The sequence below is a fragment of the Limulus polyphemus genome, unplaced genomic scaffold (assembly GCF_000517525.1).
Source record: "Limulus polyphemus unplaced genomic scaffold, Limulus_polyphemus-2.1.2 Scaffold1018, whole genome shotgun sequence".
In the NCBI taxonomy this organism is placed as follows: domain Eukaryota; kingdom Metazoa; phylum Arthropoda; class Merostomata; order Xiphosura; family Limulidae; genus Limulus; species Limulus polyphemus.
The window spans coordinates 236,509-254,210 of record NW_013666628.1 but is presented as its reverse complement, the minus strand read 5'-3'; the positions used below and the strand labels follow the sequence as shown (position 1 = coordinate 254,210).

Genomic DNA, 17,702 nt, shown 5'->3' with positions numbered 1-17,702 from the left:
GACGCAACAATATGATTTCAAGGAAGATGATTCACCTCAACGTTCAATAGGCTGAAAGCAATTTCGATTTCTGTATTAGTTCTTTAATATGATTTCGGGTATATGATCAAGACACATGGTAGTGTGTCGTGCAGCCAAAAAAAACCTGCTGAGGACACTGCAGTGTGTTACAGGAGTGATAGTTCAGCGATGTTTCCCCTTCTGTATTTCGGACTGTGGTAATCCAAACTATCCCATATTTTCGGTGGATGTTCTCTACTAGACTCTTACTTCATATACCAAATTTCAATGCAATCCACTAAGAAATACCTTAGATATAACATCTCCCATTTTGATTGAGTTTGGAAAGGAATGAAATCAAAATTGGTGGCCAAACTGGTAACTACACTTATTGGTATAAATGTTACAGTAATAATCATTCATTGGTTAGCCAGGCCGCGTTTTTTATTCAACTTGGGGCATGATGGTGGGCAAAACAAAATACGCGGTCTATCTAACTAATGAATGAATATTTGCTGTAAGATTCTTATCAAGGCTATAAGTGTAGTTACCAGTTTGGCCACCAATTTTGATTTAATTTCTCTAAGTCGTATACTCAATTCTTTTCTTGGCCACATTTGGTTTTCACACCTAAGGTGTTTTTGATTAGATATCATGAATGTTTGTCAGTACACACCAACAAACCACACCAAATAAGAAAGTGACACTCGATAATAACCCACATTAGCTTTAGGATCATAAAAATATTATTCGGAAAATACCTACTTTACAGAACCAACCAGATTCTTTAAAATATATGGTGGTAGTTTCCTTTCTAAAACAGTGTTAACAGGTTCCTTTATAGTAACGACGTGAGATTTAGATTAACAGTTTCTTGTCATCACCCCTATGCAATCGGTACAGCCGTATCAAGCATCATAATTTATGCTAATTGCTTAGGCTTATATCACTTAATGCTAAACTCTCTTTAGTTATGATAATTTCATAAAACTTAATAAATTTGTGCTGAAAAGTTGGCAGTGAATAATTTATAATAACCGTCCTCCCGTACGTTTTTTTTTGAAAACTTGAACTAGAAACTACTAATCTAGTTTGCTTGGCCTAACCAATACTTATGTATCTGCACATCTTTCTATCTTATAGTTTTGCTGCTTTAAATCAGCCATCTTTAATCCGAATGACAAAAACTAAAAACGGTCAACTTTTACTCTTAGGTGAAGCTGTAGTAAAAATGTTAGACCGATAGCTCACGTGGCTTTTTGCGTAAGCGTGCGCAAAATTTTCGTCAAATATGAGCGATTTTTGTTGAATAACTTTGCACATGTGGCTTATTCTAACACCATATGAGACTCCTAAGTGTAGATTGAAAAGATCTATCAGTGTACCAAATTAAAAAAAAAATCCATACAAGTTAGTTAAGTATGTTTCTCTATCAAATACAGTTTCGTACTTTTGGTGCGAAGAAAATAAAAAGGAAAACTCGTACACCCAGTCCTTTTTTTGGGTGCAACTTTTCTCACACATAAGGCATTTTTGATTAGACATGACTTTTTGTCAATACACACAAACAGATCATGGGACAGTAACCAAATTAGCTTTCAGAACCACATTATTCTGAACAGACTTATATTTTATGGTGGTAATTTTTCCTTTTTCCTCTTTAACACATTGGTAATAACTTCCTTTATAATAACGCCATGAAAACTAGATGAACAGTTTCTTGTCATCATCCACATACACTCGATACAGCCATATCACGCATCAATATTTATGCTAATTGTTTAAGCTAATATCATGTGAAGCTAAATGCTCTTTAATTAATTATGAGAATTTCATAAAATTTATCAAATCAGTACTTAAGTTCACAATGAAAAATAACCATCCACCCATATGATCATTTTGAAAACTTGAGCTAGATACTGCTAATCTAGTTTGCTTGGCCTAACCAACACTTGTGTATCTGGACATGCTTTCACCCTATAGTTTTGCTACTCTAAATCAGCTGTCTTTAATCTGAATGAATAAAAAACTAAAAATGGTCCACCTTTACTCTTAGGTGAAGTTGTAGTAAAAATTTCAGACTGATAGCTCACATGACTTTTTGCATAGCCGATTGCAAAATGTTTGTAAAAATTGGATTGCGTGCTGTCCATTTATTGTTGACATTTATCGGCAAGTTACATACACCTACTGTAAAGAAGCCACAGCCCTATAAAAACTTAATTTTCAAATTTTATTATGTGTTTTTTGTTACATACCCTCCACGTGCGAAATTTGATAAGGCTTAGCAACCTACGGCAAGCAGCAAATGAGTACAAAGTTCATAACTAAAAGAGATAATTGTTTGCTATACTTCTTTATTGACTGTTCTGTTTTAAGAAAAATAAGTTTAAAAACTTATTTGTAAATATTAATAATGTATATACTAGGAATGCACGAGTACCCGGCCAGATATTGGGCAAGTAATACTCGGCTCCGGGCGAGTGTCAAAGTTAGGCATCTAAGCCCTAATCTCTGTGGCAACTAACGTGGTACTGAAAGTTACAGTCAATAATTGATTTAGTTTTAAAAAAACTTGTTCCGAGCAACAAAAACTGACCGCCCACTAAAAGTCGGGGATTCAGAGAACAATAGGGGTTAATACAAGGCATAGCTCAATATGTTCATGGAAAATCTTTATTTTAGTTTATCAAAAATACTTCACTAAAAAATATGATTTTTTTGTATGTGAAAGACTTATAATGTTAATTGAAACACTGCCAAATTTTGTGAAGATATACACACAATATTGAAAGTTAGAAGTATCGAATCTCTAAAGACTTTAAATGAGTACAAAGAGGTCATGTGGTCGGTCATATCGACTTACCCCGTGTTGAAAGAGTTAACCTTTTCACTACAAGCTTGGTGTTAGGGACTGATCTTGCAACAATTTTTGCTTGTTATAGTTTTTGTACTATAACTTTTTGGACAGTATGCATACCTTCACGAAATTTGGCAGATTTTCATTAAACATAACAATGTTTTCATAAACAAAATATCAGATTTTTAACTAAAGATTTGCTCATGCATTTTTTCTTTTCAAATTTTGACCAACCCACATGCCAAATAATTTTGATTTTAAGATTAAAAATATCTTTATGCAGCTGAAAATTGTGAAATTTCATTTACAAAGTCTCCATAACCTTCTAATAAAATCCAAATAAACATGAATTTTTTTTAAGAAAAACTCTATATTTCATTTGTTATTTTCTCTACCTTATTTCTGTATGGGTTTGGTTAAATTGAATGACCTCATAACCATCATGAAAAATTAGGAAATAAGAGTTAAGCTGTGCTTTTTTCGTTCTAGAATGGCTACACATTGTAACATGAAACCACAAATGTTTATTCTAAATAGCTTAAATCTCATAACATTACACATCTATCTATATTGATTATTTTTATTTTATTGATCTTTCAGCCGTGTCTGACTAACATTACAGAAGTTGCAATCATGGTGAATGTGTATCTCATCTAACTGTATCCAATAGCATTGTACTGGCATTTATAAAGCAATACGTCTTGCCTTTGTTCTAGTGGACCAGTATTTTGTAAAATACACTCATATTCTGGTTATAATACATTACATATGTATATATATTACTACTATTTACAAATAAATTCTTATTTTTCTTAAAACACATGATCTCTACCATTTACAATTTTAAAGAAGTTTGTATTCACTCACCATACCTTGCATGCTAAGCCTTGCTGAATTTCACACAGAGAGGATGTAAAACAAAATAACTATTCTAGGTTTAATGTATGCATTTTGAAGTAACAAACAATTATAAATTACTCTACCAATATCACAGAATCCCACTGTAATTTATCAGGCATACTAACTACGCTTTATTTTAGTCTAAAAAATATTGTTATTCAAACACCATTTGCTCTTACATCTTCCTTCCAAGATTGGGAAAAAAGATTAATCTTGGGAAAAAGACTCCTTGAATAGGCTGAGAAAACCACGTGGGGGAAATTCTGAGCTTTTGATTGGTTATAAACACATGATAGAGTGAAGAAGGTATACATAAGCAAGTATTTCCAACAATGGAAGAGGTGGTAAATAGAAAAGATATGAGGTTCTTATCTTACATAAGAAACTATAAACTTTGTATTTGGACATCACAAACATTTAATTTTGAACCAAACCTCCATTCAACATGACACACAAAAATCGATATTTAGTAATTTTGTTTTAATATTTACTTTTAAATTAAGAAATTAGCTAATGTATAATACTAAAATTTGAATTATAAGTTTGATATCAAATTGTAAATTATTGGCATATTCATAAAATAGTACTTCAATAAAATTTTCAATGCAAGTCTACAAACGTGGGGGGGGGGGGGGGTATAATTTGTGAAATCAAAAAACCAACACATTTTGTGTGAAGCACAATCAATATGCAAAGCATGCTAATTCTTATGGGGATCTAAGAGCATGACCCCCCCCCCTCCCCTCCAAAAAATAAATAAAAATAAATAAATAAATGCTATGAGATTAAATCTGTATGCAATTTTGAATGAAATATAGCTTAAACAATTGCATGGCTGATCACATAAAATCCATAAACATTAAATACCACAAGCAGCTGCACTATAACTGTATAAGCATATTTTTTTAGATGACAAAAATAGAGGGTTTGGCAGAACTTCTTCTGCATATGTGCATGTTCTTGTTTTACCATGTTAATTAATTCTTTCTTTATAATATCAGTAACACTGTCAAACAGCTTTTCACCAGTTATTCTAGCTTTTGATTAAATGCAGTTTCTTCAGCATTACCCTAAGTCCCAGCCAGATGCCCAACTGGTGATTCTTTTTGTTACTGTGCAAGATCCACCAGGCATAACTTAAAAAAATTACTTTAACTCCTCTCACTGTCTAACTCGTAATGTTCTTACACTATCTTGAAGATCATTATAAATATGTTAGTTCTAGACATATGCTATAGAATTTCAGAACAGATGTTGTGAAAATCCTGTACTCTTACATTTCTTTATGAAGCAAAATACATCAAGTTTTTAAAAATTCTGTTTGATTCTTCTTCTCTAGTTGCCTTCAAAATAGAACTATAACTGAAATGTTCAATTTAGAATTCTGATGTATATTTTATTAACATGTTCTAAAGTAATAACAATTTCAAACGGCTATCCCTAATTTACATTTTTCTCTGCCAGTTGTTTTTATTATTATTAATAGGTATTATTATTTGGGCTGTAAGTTCTCTATCTTACTATATTTAAAATTTTCTGCCTGAGTAAATAAAAAACTTGTCACATGCAAAACCAATCTGAAGATCTGTGGCATGTACGTGTGTTTGTAAAATTATTTCTAACACAATACTCTAAAAATAATGAATTTTTGAAGTCGGTGGTGTCAAAAAATAAAAAATACATCATATCAAAGCTGGGATTATTATTTTCCTTTCAAGCTAAATGCTGTAGAGCTTCCTTTCTTCCATAAAGAGATTGTATGTTTTTAAATTTTTAGTTATTACATCAGAAGTGCATTTTGATCATGTCTTCAAATAATCAAGTTATATAATAGTTTTGTATTTCTTTTTACGATACATAAAGGTAAAAATTAAATTTCTTTGGTTACCCATCTTTCACTTTGTTGAAGTGATTACTTTGGCAGTTTCTGTTGTCATTACAAAATCTCCCAATTTGAAACTAAGGGCAACTTACACGTGATCTTTTTAAAACAGCTGATGATAATCTCTGAAAGGATTACAGAGGTAACTTATCAATTGATATTAATTTTAACAATATACAAGATATTAAAAATTTTCTTTCAATGGGCTAGTGAATAACAAGATTAGGTCTTTGGTTGTATAACTGTTAATAAGCATGTGTGAAACCTATCTTTTGGGCCAATGGTTAAGGACATGCTGTGTATTAAATTAAATAGTATATAATTATAGCATGTACTGGATTTTATTTAATTAAAAATTGTATATTTACAAAAAATTACCTGAGGTTTAAAAATGTTTAATGATTATTGTGCTTCACGTTTGAAGTCAGCATGTTTTATACATAATTTAACTGCAGAGTTATTAATTTTTATGAATAAAAATTCAGAAGTGGTCAAAATCAATGCCATGGGTTGTAAAAAGTTAGATTTATACAAAACAACATTCTACTTGTATGCATTAAAAAATCTTTATATTTTGTCCTTTTTTTACTCACTTAAAGCTGATTAGCTAAAGAGCTTCAGAAGAATCTTTTTGTTCTTTATTGTGTGGCAATTGTCAATATTTCTATCACTGTTTTCTTTTATGCGAGTACTTTTCTCTCTCTTTTAAATGTCTTTTTATATATGCTAAACTACATAAAAATGCATAAATGCAGGTATCCTTACTAACAAGGGCTTTAACAAATTCACTGAACAATGCCGAAATGCTTTGTCTTACCTGGACTTTGCTGATATATATTTGTGTCTTGTATGACCTCTTGCTGCCGAATGAACTGTTGAATAATGTCTGGGGTACTACGGTTACTACTAGCACCACTACCCCCTAGCGGTTTCACATATGAAGCTGGAAACCACCCTATTTGTCTCTTTTTTCCCTTCACCTAGACACAAATGTACGAATTTTTTTTTTCACAATTTTGACAACAACAACAATGAAAAACACTTCAAACTTTTATGATGACTCCTATGTACCTTATCTGTTACAGAATAGTGAACACTGAAAGTAATTCATTCAGTAAATAATATTAAAAATTTCAAGTTAATATGAAACTGAAATGATAATTACCTCTAATTATACACAAAGCTATTATTTCAACACATCTTTTATCTAAAACCTTTTTCCTCTTACGTTCATATAACTTAACATACCATCATCTGAAGCATTCCTCCTGTTACACCCTAATACTTTAACTCTGTTGCTACGGTCTCAGCCGGCTTTGTACAGCAAATTGACCTTCAGAGTTTTCAGACTATAACTTCTAATATGTTTTGTGTACCTTCAGGAAATTTCACAAGCTTTCAGTAATCATTAAGTCTTTTGAAAATAAAAAATCAGAATTTTTAATGAAGTAAAAATTTCTCCATGAATATAAGGAGTCAAAGTGTTGACTGCTCCAAGCCCAATGCATTTTAATTGAAAATATTTAAAATACTTTTCTTCATCCGACATATCTCAAATCACATTTATGTAATTTCTAAAACCTTCTAAATAAATTTCAAATGTTCTTTTCCCAGTAAAACTTTATATTTTATCTGTTACTTTTTCTACCCTAACTCTATATGAGGTTAATCAAATTGACCAACCTCATAACATACACACACAAAATAATCATCTAAGTTATCTTTTTTTCCTTTCTAAAATGACTTAAAATTGGAAAAGGAAACTACATTTGTTTATCCTAATTAGCTACAAAACATATTAGAAGTTATACTATGGAAAATATAAAGGTCAATTTGGGGTCACGAACTTAGCTAACTTAACCAAGACTGTAGCAAGAGAGTTGATGTTTTAGAAAAAATAATTCTATACTTAAAAATCACATTTTCATACATATTATTACTGCAACACATTCAATTCAAGCAGTAAATCAATATTTAGAGATGAGAAAGTAGCTACAACTGTCCTGTGACAATTATCTTTCTTTTAGGTTTATAATAGATCAAGAGACAGTATTTAAAACAGTGAATCAAAACAAAAAATATAGTATTTGCAAGAATTTTAAAGTTTCAAACTTTTGATACTTTAGTTTGCTGGTTCCAGTAATGTCCACTTACAGCTCTAAATCATAAGGGATATTGCAAAAACAAAGACTGATTAGTAAACTATGACCCTACCTTTCACAATGGTGTTAAAATTACATTTGGTTGAGTTCAGATTTTATCTAAAAATTATATTATAGTTCCTTTTCACAAAATAATAAGTTATTTTATTTATGTGTGTTGTTTGAATATGATAAACTTAACAGTAGTATTCAATAAATAAAGATTTTTTGTCATCGTACATTTTACCTATGCCTACCATATTCACTGTACCTTTCAAACAGATATAATTTAACAATTTTGTGATGGGTACCCCTTTAAACCCCTTTTTTGTGGGAATCATTGTGTTACATTCAAAATTTAATGAAACACCTTTAATGTCAATGTACATAAATGAAATCAACATTTTAAAGTATGTTATGATTTGAAGTTTTATCTAAGTTTTAAGCCTATACTTCAAAAGAAACCTTAAACCAAAACTACTCAAACTTCTGATGTATTGTCACGTGAACAACATGCTATGAAAATTCTCTATTTTGGCTCTCTGTATCTTCAATAATACAATGGCACTTGAGTAGAGGTACATCTAGACAATAAGCTGTTTACATAACATTTTGTTTGAGCATTATAGCCTCCATGCAGATGTTACAAACACATGTATAATCATTAAAAAGAGCTCATTTTACAGTGTCACCTAACAATGGTTATTTTGAAATTGGCACCAAGTTTTTGTCATGGAATACATCTAACTGACCATAGTATTGTTGGACGGTTGATTGACTATAGCACTTAACAGTTTTCTTTCCTAAATATGTTATAGTTAGAGATACAGTTTAAATTGTATTTAGGTCTTACTATTATAAATGTTTTAAAATGCATAATTAAAAGGTTTGAAAATGTTTTAAATATACATCACACTGTGCATCCATTCTCAAGGCTAACGATATTATGTGCTGAACCAAATTTTTGCCTAAGGGCTGTGCATGTCTCCGAAAGAAACTGTAATATGCCTCGAGGTAAGTGGTAAAGGACAAGAACGAGAAATAAAACATTAAACGTTAACTATATGTGAAAATAAAAAGACCCGGCATTACAAATATAAGCAAAACAACATCGTTAAAGATATTCTACAAAAAATCAAAAGATATGTATTTTTCCCCTAATTTTAATCATTTCATTGCACTGTACATTGATGATAATAGCTAGAGTTAGTCATATGGTAAAGAAAATGAAAAATAAAATATAAATATTTACCTTTAATAACCTTTTGATATTCATTTAGAAGGTTCTAGAGGTTATGCAAATGAAATACAAAATAAGATGAAGAAAAGTATTTTTATACTTAAAATGAAAATCATCTTGCACTCAAACTATTATAAGTCTGAATGCAAATAACTACTATAGATAAATAAGAATTTTATTAGAAAGACATAACTAGAATAATGTCATTCTTTGTGTACAAAATACTAATAAACTTTAACGAACTCCTACAATGTTTTGTGAGGAATGCACAATGTTACCATATTTTTGATGCATAATGTCCTTTACTAATCGAGCAGATGGCAATTTCATCTGCCTACATTTAAAGGGTTAATTGAAAAACATTTTCAGGTTTATCACAAGCCTTCTAACTTCCCATTAGTTTAATTTGTTCATTCTAATAGGAGATCTGGATAGTCTCTTTAAATTACTATAAAATTACTGCTCATACCACTTTACTTACTATACACTGATGTAAATAGTTTATAACTCACCCTATCCAATGGTATTTAAATTTTACCTATACATAGTTAGTAACTGTATAGACCACATGCTGTGACACCATAAAAGAGATGGGAACAAAAGACTGTTGTAATAAAACCACAAAAAGAGAAGAAAAATCATGTGAAAAACATGATATGGATAATTATATTTTCAAGGTATAATAGCTGCTCACTGAGTAAGTGTATGCTTTGGGATGGGCTGAAAAATTCTAAAAAACATTGTTTATAGGAATAATCCTTGGAGCTGCTCAATTTTCTTTGGAAATTACAATAAATAAATGTTAAAAATTACAAAATATTGGCCCTTAAATAATTGTGATGTAAAAAGTCATTGAAAAAGTTATAATTAATATTTTTACTGAAATGTTTAATTAGTGTCTAAAATATGCTGAGTGTCCACCTAAGAAATCAACTTTGACAGGTCAGGTGTAGAAACCTACTCTATTTGTACATAACCAAGCAGGTAATAATATGGAGAGTTACGAGACAGACAATGAATACTGAAAAAAAATTGAATACAAACATCTGTCACTAGGTTTTCAAGAGGTTTCTAAAAAACTGATGTTAGGAAAAAAGGCTACAATAATATGTAGGATAGCATGTTTCAAAGCTCATCTTATAACTTATGTACTCTTAACTCTTTCTATGCAGGTTGTATCATACTGGTCAACTCTGGATTTGTATTAATAAAAGTTAATAACTCATAAAAATAACCATATGTGAATCACAAACACATGTCAAAAATACAGCGCGATCACCATGAAACTTTCTGAAATATACATTTAATTTTTCTGGTAAACTTATGATATATAATATAATAAAAACCACTATATAATACAGGTATATACTCCACTGTTACACAAGACTTTCACAACCACTGACCTGAAAAACATTTTCATGCAAGGTTATAAGTAAATATACTATATTAGGCCTAATGGTGTTGTGCACAAGGCCACGCCACTGAAAGAAACAGTGCAATAAATTATCACCTAACACAACAAATGTTGTATATTGTATATATATAACAAAACTACTAACACCATCTGCCACTACTTCTAATTATGAGCTACTGACAAGACGGAAGGCAGCCAGTTAGCAGCACCCTACCATGGACACTAAGGGATTACTGTCATTATTTTAACATGTCTGGACAGAAATACACACATACCAGTGGATCTGTAGTAAATACTGCTGAACAAGGTAGCATTCTTAATACATCAGGACTGATATAAATAAATCAATGTATATGCAGTAAAACAAATGAAACCAACAATAAACTACAGATCCTTAATGACACATTCTAAGTAATTAGTACATCTTTACAAAAATCACAACAGTTACTACAACAAAAATTATTGTTTGTTTATGCACATTAAACAACAGCAAACCTTCCACACTAATAAGTGTCTAAAATACTATTCAAAAAAGACTTACTTGCAATTCTCCCTCCCACCAACCACTTGAACTTTTCTTACGAACTTGGATAAGTTGACCTCGGTCCAGTGTTAACTGTTCAGGCCCTGTCCCTTTATATGCAGCAAGAACCGTCACAATTTCAGGTTTCTTCAATGATCTGGTATTCTAGAAAAAAAAATTAAGAAAGTTGAGGAAAGATGTACATTTAAAAATATAAGATATATTATATACACTAAATAAAACTATCAAATAATATGTCTAAAGCATATAAAAATGTGCTTAAGGAGAAAAAAATTAAGAAAGTTGAGGAAAGATGTACATTAAAAAATATAAGATATTATATACACTAAATAAAACTATTAAATAATATGTCTAAAGCACATAAAAATGTGCTTAAAGAGAAACTGCTAAATATTTAGATATCAGTCTACAAAAATGAAAATAATCAATTAATGAAAATGTGTTGGATAATGAAGCAATCAACATCATTAAAAAAAACCTCCCTAGAATTTGAGAAATATAGTAACAATATATTTAATGATAGTCTTACAAATCATGTTTCTTCTCAACTGCAATATGGTCAATAATACAGATATAAATCATATCTCTTCAGCACAACATATTATGATGCATAGATGCTACAGTACTGAAAAAAGAAGGAATAACTATTTTCTTTATCCTATAAACAGGTGTAGTATCACCCAATTTCAACTATTGTGACATTAACCTAAATGCAATTATAAACACGAACCCCCCACAAAAAAAATCCTTAGTAAATCATATGCAACAGAAGTACAATAAGCTATCAAATAACTAACAAAATGCAAGAACAACATAACGTCATTCAACTGCTACTAGTAATTCATGTACGTACACAATATCAATGTGTTTACTGACTTATTCTGCACGCAAAAAATACTGTATATTTGAATAATTATTTGCTTATTTAAATTCTCAAGTATAAGGTAAATATTTTAGGATAATACTGTCAAATATAAATTTTCACAGTTGAATTTTAAGCACAGAGGGCTTGATTTCTAATACTCAAATTCATATAACACTTTGGTTTTGCATTTAACTTGTAATACTTATCCCCATTTCAAGTTTATTGGTGCTCTAAAGGTGGACTCTTCCATATTGGGTAATCACTGTACAGTGCATGTCATTTACTGCAAAGTAAAGTGTATTTTGTTACTTTAATGATAATTATGTTAAACACTCCCAAAAGTCTAAAACAATGAACAAGGATTAGTATTCTCCATTGAAACTTAACTAAAAATGTATGTAATCCACCACAAGATTAAGTTTAAAAAATACATGATTTAAAAACTAAACTATGATATATAAATCATAACAATCATACTAATGTTAATGAAGCCCTAAAGAGTGGCAACTCCATGAATTTATGGGGCACAGTCTAGTTTAATGTTTTGGAATAGCCTGAAGCTTAACTGTTTTGAACCCATAAGGTTGTGCCTAGAAATATCAATAAAACATAGCCTAACAAAGTGTTTAATCACCATCCTTTTAAAAAGATTAAAGGATATTTAAGACTTCTTTCATTCAATGTTTTCCAATACAGTTCATGGTCACCAGCAGAAATCTATGCATTACATCATATGTTACAACCACACATACATTAAATATAATATAAAATCAAACTTTCTGCTTATCTATTTATGCTACTTTCAACATCTATTTTTAGAAAATCCTTGAGAAGAAAAAAATCACAGAACAAACAGTAGCTCTAACAATTAAAAATATTGTTCCTGTACAAACAAAGTTATAGAAACTGAATTTAAGGTGTTTATAAAATTTTAAACAAGTCTTGTTTGCTTTTACTATTTACAATAATTAAAGAAACAGCATTGCTCATCATTAGAAATTAAAGAGTTTTAGTTTTTCTTTGTTCAAAAGATTCTGATACTTGAACCATGAATGTTTATGCACACAGTGATAAAAAATGAAAAACCTGTGATTTCACACTTAGATGGAATACAAAAACACCATGAGTTTTCATTTATTTCTGAATCTGTGCAATTTTTACATAACATGTGGTCCAGAAAACCATTCATTTGACTTTGTTTTAGATGCCTTTGTGTTTCTATATATATATAAAGTCTCCCTTCTTTGGCAGATGGATATACACCAATTGTTTCCATCCCTTAGGCCAAGAGATCTGACTCCATACTTGACAAACAGCTGTTAGGACCTTTACACCTCATCTCCTGCCACTTTGAACAGCTTTACTGATACCTCATCAACTCCTGGTGCCTGTCCATTTGCTGGCTTATTCAATGCCCACTGCACTTCACGTTCTAGTACCAAAGGATCATTGCTGAACTCTTCTCCCTTAAACGTTTCTGTCATGTTACAGTCTCATTTGGCAAGCTCAACAACATACTATTTCCATCTTCCTCTGTTAAATTTTTACCATGTTTGTTTTTCAAACCCCCACTCTTGCTGTAAACTTCCCTGTTATATCTTTGATCTTCTTAAAAAGGTCTCTTGTTTTCCATTTTCTGTTATTCTCTGCTATCTCTTGACATCCTGGTTAAGATACCTCTCCTTGTCCATTCTTGCTTGACATTGGAATTCCACATTCAGTCGTTTAACTTTCTGCAAATCACCAGTAGCTTTTGCTTTCTGCCTTTCCTCTGCGATCTTGATAGCTTGTTATGAAGGCCATTTTGTTCTTCTGTTTTTTGTTGATTTAGGAATATGTTTCATTGTTTCTTCCTTCACAGCATCTCTCACCTGCTGTCTGTCCATTAGGTCAATCACATCAAATCTGTTTTTAGCCTCTATTGTAAGCTTTGGTGGGATGTCTTCTAAATTTTATCTTGTTGGTTTCATTGTCTTATTCACTTTTCTTTCAGTTTAATCTAAATTTCTGATACTAGAAGTTCATGATTTGTTCAACATTCAGCACCTGGTAATGTCTTTGCCAATTGGTCTGCACTTTCCCACCTTCTCCTACAGGTAATATAACTTATTTGATTAAGATACTGCCCATCTGGTGAAGTTCATGTGTACAGTCTACACTTATGCTGTTTAAATATGGTATTGGCTACACATTAGTGTTTATCTCAAAAAATTCTATTAATCTCTTTTCCCTTTTCATTATGTACCCCTAGTCCACATTTTCCTGCAATTCTTGGTTCTTTCATCTCTTATATTTTTTTTTAATTTTAATCACCAATAATAAACAGAACATCCTTTTTCTTTGGTGTGATGTCCATCAATTGTTCTAGCTTACCACGAAATTCATTGATGCCTATCTCTTCAGTATGACCCTGAAGAAGAAATGTCAGCCTTTCAAAAGCATTTGCATTATAGGTATCATATTTTTGTGTTAAATTGGTTTCTTGAATGCACATATTTTTCTAGCTTCAAACTTACTTTGGAATTAATCTTGCCATAATAAAGTGGCCCTACCTAAAACTCTTTGAGAAAATCAATTTAAACCTGGAAAAACGACAGGGGAGGTAAATAACAGAACTTTTGGTGCCATGAGCAAGATTCACACCTGGGTTATTTCAAAGTTTCCAGTTTTTGCTGACGTACATATTGCAATTACAAGTACTTATGTTCAATGAGTTTAAATGACAAATTTTTAATGAAAGAACAGAATTTTCTGTAGGTAGAAGTACTTATGACCAAGAGAGAGAGTATGCTACTGGAAAAAGATGGTTGCATGAGAGACATGCCATGTCCAAGACATAGACTTTAGGAAGATCAGCCAATGGCTGGTGAAAGGGAAGTATGAACAACTGAGGGTTGCTATGGTGGAATGGTACCTAGTTTCTTCTAGTTTCCAGGATGTTGCCAGCCACAGCAACACATCCTCAGTTTTGGACAAGAGCACCCAAAAAGGACTGGACATGCCATTAGTGGATGATCTCTGCCAGTCAGGGCTGTTTCCCCAGCAGTTGAGACATCATATTGCTAATGGGAAATGACTGTGAACACCATGGGGCATTCATGAGTCTCTCTAAGCTGGAAAATATCCTGTAAGGATATCCTTGGATTATGAATGAACCAAAGGTCACACAGAGCTACAGGAAGAGCTGTCAAGAGAAAAACATTGCTCTGCCACCCTGGACCGAGGATCAATCATTCATCCAAGTGCTTAAGCCCCTGAACAACATACCTACAACATTTGTGGCATTTCAGCCAAGCATCATCTGAGAACTTGCAAGGCAGAGGCTTCAACCAGCTCCATATGTCCCAGTAAATGAAGCCAAGCTGGTTTTATCCCTTGATGCTCAAAGGTGCATTCAACAGAAAATCTGGACCATTTTCTTAAGCATTTCAGGCAGTTAACTGCTAAGAATAGCTGGATTCAAGAGTAGGCAGCCCAATACTTGATCCTATTTTAAAAAAACTTACTCAGTCCTGGATTTTATTGATCATTTGAATGAAGTGTTACGAGAAGAAGAGAACATAGTTGTGGTCAAATTGTGAGGAGTAACTTCAAGCCAGTCGTTACAGAGGTTGAAGCCCACAGCAACATATGCTGTAGCTATAACTTGAATGTATAGTTGAACTCAGCTTATTAGACCATCCAAGGGTAAACCAGCTACTCACACTGTTTTTAATTGAACAGGCAGAGCTATCCAGGTCCACCCAAGGTATATGCGGTGGAGCCTTTGCAGATGATGTTTCTTCCTAGACATTGTCTGAGACAGGAGGATCCTATGGTATGTTGGGGCACTGGCAAATGAAATGGCCATACTTTGCTGAGAAATAAGTGAAGCAAGGTTATTTGTTTCTTCTGTTAGTTTTTCTGAGCTCTTACAGCAGCATTTACTGCTCGATTTTAGTTATCATGGACCTTTTAAGCTGTTGTTGATAAAAGATAGCCTTGCCTGCTCTCAAATTGACCACCAACTTTGTGGAGCATGGCAGACAACTTGCACTGAAGGGTTTGGTAGTCAGTTCAGCTCTCCACGTGTTTGGTGGAGCTTGGTATGTACTTGTGAGGGTGCAAAGATCAAGTTCCTAGTTAACATCGAAGTATTGCCAGAACACTTGTCGATCTTGCAATATAACAAGCCTGTCAGGGTTTTATGTATATGTGGGCTCAGATTTTTCTACAGTACAGGTCTGACTTGTTGGTGATAAATTTGGACAATAAATGGACAGTACACAATCCATTTGTTTTAAAATAATATATATTCAAAACAAGTCAATGTATGTATAAAAAATTATTTATACTACAGAAAAATCACAGTTTTATCTTAAACTCTAAATAATTCACTTTTCTTGTCAAGAGTCCACATAGGCTGATTCAACTACTTTAGGATCCAATTAACAAGACAAATTATTTTTTTCTATTCTTATCACAATAGTATTAGTGAATAATTCACTTACATTACCCCATGAGTTACCACAGTTGTATCCTGAAATTTAAATAATTGTCTCCTTTTCGACGAAGTCCCCACAGATGGGTTCAACTACTTTAGAACACCTTTTTGACATGAAAACTTATTCTCCTTATCTCTATTAAACTGTGAAACTCACTTTAAAAGAATGCCTGTTATGGCTAATCACTCACATGACAGCTAACTTAATGTTTTCTAACTTTTCCTGACTGAACTTTTACTTCACTTAACTTGCTCTCACTCAGTCACTTTTATATATAAACAAAGCTGATATCAACCAGTTAGAGTAGTGGTCTCATTTGTTGGTTATACAAGACTGTTTGGCTTATTTGGTGGTTTAGTATTTAATGATTATTTACTTTTCATAACAATAGAGTTAAAAGTAATTATTTTAAAGGTGATAGTCATGACAAGTTTGGTTGTGTAATTCTGTACAAGTTGTACATTGTGTATGCAGTTGATTGTTATACTAGGCTTTAGTAATATTGTTGCCATCATGTTACTTGAACCTTCGGTATTTTTCTTGCCAAGTGAATACTGTTGCATCATTAGCATAGCTTATAGTATACTGATGAATGACAATAGACTAGATGTATGTGGAGAGATAGATCTTCAGTTGGGTATAAAAAATGCAATTCACAGCTCAAAGGTAGTCATCTATGACTTTTGATTTGGCAATTGCATTCTCAGGATGGACATACTACAGAAATTGTCCATAAATTTCATTCATGCAAGTCACAAACTCGTGTTTTGCAGGTAGTTATCTGATGTTGGAAAGATAAAATATAGAAACAGAGAATTGAACAAGTGTATGTACTGCAGGGTATAATAATACCTCTGTCTACATAAGTGATGTTCCATGGTTTACTAAATGCAAAGTCAAGTGCATGGATAGTGTGTAGTGTTCTTACAGAAGTCTAACTTGAAATGCACTGTTTCCTGCAATGAAAGCAAACAACATCAACTCTGACAGTTGTCTGTATGTGAAGGGGTAAAGTCCGAGTGTTGTTTAGTCATTATGAGTAATCAGATATTCAGCTGCACACTGGAATGGTTATAGATGAAGTATAAAAAGCATCAATAACCAATGATAGTGGTAATTCATTGTGGCTGTGTTAGCAACAACTCAAATGGAATCAAGTATGCGACTACTAACACTTCTGAGATTGTTGGTTGAGAATCTTGCAAACAATCTTGGGACAATGCAGCAAAAGAATTCACTGACTTGTTGACTGAATATGCCAATATATTTGTGGGACCAGATAGTCGATTTTGTCTAACAATGACTTACCACAGTATGCATATATATACACTGAGTGGTCACAAGTAAATAGACACCTAATTTTTCGCATTCA

General features: G+C 32.1%; 1 protein-coding gene across 2 annotated transcripts in view; it reads right to left on the bottom strand.

The window, feature by feature from the left end:
* Positions 1–17,702, bottom strand: part of LOC106461720 (intersectin-1-like) — a 223,110-nt gene that overhangs the window by 33,380 nt on the left and 172,028 nt on the right. For both annotated transcript variants that reach the window (XM_022388749.1, XM_022388750.1), the window contains exons 29-30: positions 10,979–11,125; positions 6,460–6,622 (exon numbers count right to left, since the gene is read on the bottom strand). In XM_022388749.1, coding sequence (XP_022244457.1) covers positions 6,460–6,622; positions 10,979–11,125 — 310 coding nt within the window. The remainder of the gene's footprint in view (positions 1–6,459; positions 6,623–10,978; positions 11,126–17,702) is intronic.